General features: G+C 45.1%; 1 protein-coding gene across 1 annotated transcript; it reads right to left on the bottom strand.

Moving 5' to 3' along the window:
- Positions 1 to 368: 368 nt before the first annotated feature.
- On the bottom strand, positions 369 to 1482 carry LOC105913779 (L10-interacting MYB domain-containing protein-like). Its single transcript, XM_022824573.1, has 3 exons — positions 1269 to 1482; positions 1177 to 1193; positions 369 to 1082 (listed from the first exon to the last, which is right to left on the bottom strand). Exons 1-3 carry the CDS (start codon positions 1480 to 1482, stop codon positions 522 to 524), a joined length of 792 nt encoding a protein of 263 aa, XP_022680308.1. The 3' UTR covers positions 369 to 521.
- Between the last annotated feature and the right edge of the window lie 4288 nt (positions 1483 to 5770).

The raw sequence follows: 5770 nt of genomic DNA, 5'->3' as shown, positions 1-5770 counted from the left end.
TAATGGTTTCACCTGAGTGTTTGAACTTATTCTGTCCTCTTCTATTTGACTCACACCCACCACATGTGAATAGGAAAATGGCCAACATTTCAAGAGTATTCATGTGCTTCGATGGTTTTAATCCGTACCTCTCAACCAACACATCATGAAGATCCTGAAAAATAACCTCATTCATCCGAAGCATTCGATGGCACTCCCCTGGAGTGTTTACCGTCTCCATCAGCCATCCCATTCCACTCTGTTGTGAAAACATAAATCTCGGCGGTGCCTTATCCATATATGAGTCATGATAACTTTGTGCTAGCTTACCACAGCTCTCAACCATTTTAAAAAAATATTCACCATCAGAATCACTAGATTCATCAGACTCACTTGAAGACATCTGTGAACATTGACATAAATGAAATGTAAGATACAACTGTCATACATAAATAAAATGCAATAAAATAAAATGTACCACACATGAGACAAAAATAAAATAGTAGCATACACAAATGACATCACTCTCACTAAGCCAATTTCTATTTTTCATATTTATCATTGTACTTCCTCCTAAGCCAATTGAACCTAATCTCATTAGTAGGCAAGGTCATGAACATCTCCCTTTGCTCCTTCTTCACAAACAGTTCAGATGCCATGTAATGTTCATTGCTATCATAGCCGGCCCCACAAGCAATCACAACCTCCATCACTTCCTCAATATAATATTTTCCATGTCTCTTCGAAACATATTCATTGGCTGAACTTGCCATACTTGTTACTGCTTCTTGAATTAGGAATGCATTTCCAGACTTCATTTTTTTACCACTCCTGTCAACAGGCCTTGCCGGTATCTTGCCACTCGCAGGTGAAGGAGAAATACCAATATCCTCCTCTTGTGTTTCAGGAATGAAATCATCACCTTCTGGCTCAAAATTGGTTGCCTCATCTTGCGTCACATCAACATTTTCGGTTGCTTCAACATTCACAACATGAGGAGACCAATGATTAATACCAATAGTAGTAATGTCAGCAAAACACTTGGCTAATTCATCTTCATTCTCAAGGCCCTTCTTTTTGAACTTGCCACAACCTGGAATGTCCTGAAATAAGCACATAATAATAATATTATTATAAGTATTATCAACAGGTTTGACATATGCAAAAAAATATAGCAAAATTTTTTAACCAACTTACAGCTCTAGCTTTTTTCCACCATTCACCATCCATAGCAATAGTCTTCTTTATAGGATCCCAACCAGTCCCTGTTTGCCTTAGTATTAGTTTCTTCCATGCTTTGAAATCTTCCTTAAACTTGTCCCATTTGTTCTTGATCTGACCCTTGGTAGCCACAATTCCAGTCCTTTCCTTGAACCCCTTCTCAACCTCAGCATAACCAAGTGCATTCAAGTGTGTGTTTGGCCGATTTCCTTTTTCAACTTGTTCGGCAAACAACACACACAGCACTCGAGTGTTCTCCAAATTCCAATCAATTTCTGGCATCTATCGAAGTCACAGATTTCATATTAGAAGGCCTCGAGTATATCAATTTTATACACACACAGCACTAGAGTATATATATTTTATACACACACAACAACCTCAAAGGCACAATCAAAGGTGTACTCCTCCTGATGCATTTCAGTTAATGAAAAAAAAGTTTTTGCCATACCTTGTGGCTGGCGGAACTCCTCGAGATGCCAGGGACGGCAGGGGATCTCCTCCTGATGTGTTTTTGATATGTGCTCTCTGTAATAATTGACAATGATTAGAAACATATCATAAATTTTGTTGCGAATTTCCTCCAAGTTCTTATTAGTCAGAACAATGATGCAAAATTCAGGTTTCTATGTTAATTGCTATTAACATCTAGTAAAATATTTGTTGTGACAACAATAGAAACAGCAGAAGTCATAACAAAGAGATCATAAGAGGGTGTTGTTAAGCCGTAGGAGCACTGTTTATGAGGCTGTAACTGTTGGAGTTGTTCCAAATTCACTCCAGGAAATAGGCCGGGCTTCTGACGGAGCGGAGGCCCGTCGCCGGAGGCTTGGGCCGGAGCGTAGCCCCCCACGGTACGGTATATACAGATCACAGATGACCCAACAGATTAACGGAGAATGACAAAAACAAACCTACAGGTGCAGTATCCATCATTCCATTCCAAGATTCTCAGAACTAGACTGACGACTTTGCTACATGTACCGTTCCCATGCATCTTAAACTAAACAGCATGGTTATAATCTCATTCCAAAAATGATATTTCTACATGAACCTACTCGACCTATGCCCCGATGTACACCTTTCCGACCATATATGTCTAGATGTATCAGCAAGTCATAACAGCTTTTGTATGACTCAGCTCAACTAACAAAATCACCTTCCCTGACCTCTCCAGTTGCTGACTGCACACCGAACTACATCTGAAAAACACATATATCTAATAATCTAACTATCTAATCTACTGTATTAATCAAGATTCCAAACACGTCCAAATACTACTTCAATGGGGAAATATCATTCGAATGAATCAAATAAAAATTGCTCAAAGTTGGGGATTTCATACCTTTGACGGTGGTGGGCGGGCTTCAGCGGCCGGCAGTGGGGCGTTGCGACCGGCGGAGGCCTTCGGCGGTGGGGCGCTCCGGCCGCCGGCGGGGCGCTGCGGCCGGTGGCGGGCTTCGGTGGCAGGGTGACATGGGCGGCGGGGGGGCACGTCGGCTGGCGGCGGGCTTCGGCAGCCGGCGTCGGGCCTTCGCGGCGGGCTTCGGCGGCCGGCCTCCGGCCTTCGGCGACGGGGTGCTCGACCGGCGGCGGGCTCGTCCAGACGCGGCGGGAGGTGAAGCTAGGCGGCCGGGCGGGGGTAAAAGGTATATCACTCTAAGTGAGTGTTACTCTTAAGTAGCAGTTAGTACATGTTGTAAAAGGTATATCATTCAATTAGATATAAAGATATCTTGATGTAAGCCTCTTATGTTTTGGGCACTAAGTTATACACTAAGATTGGACCAAAGGGAGTGTTAGGATATTGTCACTAAAGGGCACAAGTTTAGAAAAATTGCTTAAGTGACATAATATTAATGAATGTAGAGCACCTGTCAGGGATAGATCCCCTGTACCCGCAAGGAAGAAAAAAGACGGACACCTACTAGGATTCCTCTGTAATCCTACTACGACTCATACCATGTAATCCTACTAGGATTCCTACCTTATAACCGACTAGTAATCCCGCCCCCTAAGTATATAAAGGAGGGCAGGGGTCCCTAGATCAGTAGGCGAAGACCTCATAGAACCACAACAGAGGACCAAATCCTCAATACCAAACAACACCCAAGCGCAGGGCGCAATATACAACACCCCAAACAGGATGTAGGGTATTACGCTATTTTGGTGGCATGAACCTGTATAAATCTGTGTCTTATGTCCTCGCTTTTACCTTCGAGTTCTAGGTCCAATGATTCCCCACCAACCAATCTACTACCTCGGGATACCCCTCGGTAGATTGCCAGGTCTAAACACCGATAGCTGGCACGCAAAGTAGGGAATCTCGCCGAATCCACTAGTGAGCTCAATGGCTCAAGTCATCATCAAGCCCACCATCATGTTCGAAGTGGGCTCGAAATTCATCTTCGGCTCCTGGGTTTGTGTCGCAGACAGCACTGAAAATTTCCACCGCCACATTGCGCCGGCCCCAAAGGATAAGCAGTACGACATCAACCTTCAGTGCCAAGCTCTGGAGGATTTCATCAAGAAATTTAATGAAATTTTTTACCTATTCAATGGCTTGGGGGATGAGTTCAAGTACAACTCAACTTCTCCCACTAGTCAGATTGGTTCTCACGAGCTGGCATTTAAGCCATCGTGCAAATCGGTCTACAATACTAGTTGATTCCTGCTCGGACTCCGGAACTTGGGTGCTGCCTACCATGCTATCTGTCGATGTTTTAAACCGGCAACCCGCCTAGGGGGTACCCTAGGTGGTCTTTTATGCGGTAAGGGTCGTCGAGAATCAAGGAATCAATGGTGACGCAAGGAACACGATTTAGACACGTTTGGGCCGCTAGATCGCGTAATACCCTACGTCCTGTGTGTTGGTTTGTATTTGATGAACTGGAGTTATCCTCGTGTGTCCTGACTTGGGTGTTGAGGTATGACCTGCCGAGCTAGGAACCCCTGCCCTCCTTTATATACTCCAGGGGGCAGAGTACTAGTCGGATTACAAGGAGTCTTAGTAGGATTACATGGGATGAGTCCTAGTAGGATTACAGGGGAATCCTAGTAGGAGTCTGACTTCTTCCTTCCTTGCGAGTACTGGGGATGTATCCCCGATAAGCCCCCAAGCGCTTTATAGTCGAATGCAGGAGTCTTGGAGTAGTCTTGAGATATTCGCCGAGTAGTCTTGGTGCTCTTCGAGTACTTTGTCAGGCTAAATCTTTCAATGCTTCTCAAAACTGCCATGAGGCTATGGTGTGCTCAAAGTCTTGATCAACATGATATTGTAGTCTCCATGTATGGAGGGCGGCGAAAGTCGCACTCCATATGGAGTAGCCCCCGAGCCTTAGGTTGAATCGTAGAATCAGGCTGAGGGTCAAAATCTTGAATCTTCCTCTTTCGACTTGAAAAAATCGATTGTTGGGTGTAGCTTATCAGCCCCCAAGCCTTGGATTGATTGAATAATCAACCCGAGGGTCTTGAATCTTCACTCAGGTCATCATTCGAGTAGTCTTGCGGCGTCCAGTCCCCGTGCTTATACGCCAGGTAAGTCGTTGGAGCCATGTCGAGTGGTTTTACGACGTCCAGCCCCCGAGCCTGGGAGCTAGCTAAGCCACTAGAGATATTAGGAGTTCTAATTGGTGCTTAGCCCCCGAGTTCGGGAACTAGCCTGTACCGTTGGAGACATGCTTAGTGGGCGTCACGACGAGCGTCGTCACCAAAGCTTGACCTGAAAGAAAAAATGCGTACATTATGTAGCATATTTGTAGGATTTTGAAACTGCTGAAATTTATTCAGTGATCAGTATGAAAGTTGTGTCATGCTCTTATTTCGGTCATATTCTTCCTGAGTAGTTAGCCTGTTACGATTAGGCCCTCAGTATCTGGGTAGCCGTTGCCACTGCGTGTGTGAGATCGTTGTCTCGTATACGCGTATGGGATTAGGCGTGACAGATGCACCTGAGGCTTTCACGAGTTAAGGCGTGTTCTGCTCGAGAAGAGTAGTGACCTTAAGAGAAGACAAAAGTGAGAGGAGTCGATGTTACGACAAGAAAGAGACTGCACGATTGCGAGTCAACCTCTTGTTTCAGTCATACTCTTCCCGAGTAGTTAGCCTGTTATGCTTAGGCTCTCAGTCTCTGGGTAGCCGTTGCCGCTGCGTGTGTGAGATCGTTGTCTCGTATACGCGTATGGGCTTAGGCGTGACAGATGCGCCTGAGGCTTTCACGAGTTAAGGCGTGTTCTGCTCGAGAAGAGTAGTGACCTCAAGAGAAGACAAGGAAAATTCACTGTTGCGATAAAAAGAGAGCGCGGTAGCGCGAAAGAGTTTGCTGCCCTCCGGCGAATAGAGCGCGCATGCGCACAAGAGTTTCCAGCGAGTAGAGCGCGTGTTGCGCGCAAACGGAAAATAAGCCAGAAAATAAATTAGAAAAGTGACTTAGCTAAATTCGTGGATGATTGTTGATGAAGCCGTGACAGTCATTGATGAAGCCGTAACGGTTGTTGACGAAGTCGACTAGTCGGAGGCGATTCTGACTAGTTGTCGGTGATGCAAAATTTGCCCCGACTAATTTTTAGTC

The sequence above is a fragment of the Setaria italica genome, chromosome II (genome assembly GCF_000263155.2).
Source record: "Setaria italica strain Yugu1 chromosome II, Setaria_italica_v2.0, whole genome shotgun sequence".
Lineage (NCBI taxonomy): Eukaryota > Viridiplantae > Streptophyta > Magnoliopsida > Poales > Poaceae > Setaria > Setaria italica.
Note: the sequence above shows the minus strand (reverse complement) of the source record. Positions and strands in the feature narration are given on the sequence as shown.

Coding starts and splice junctions, on each gene's coding strand:
- LOC105913779 (XM_022824573.1), bottom strand. CDS start 1,482: ATGCCAGAAATTGATTGGAATTTGGAGAACACTCGAGTGCTGTGTGTG.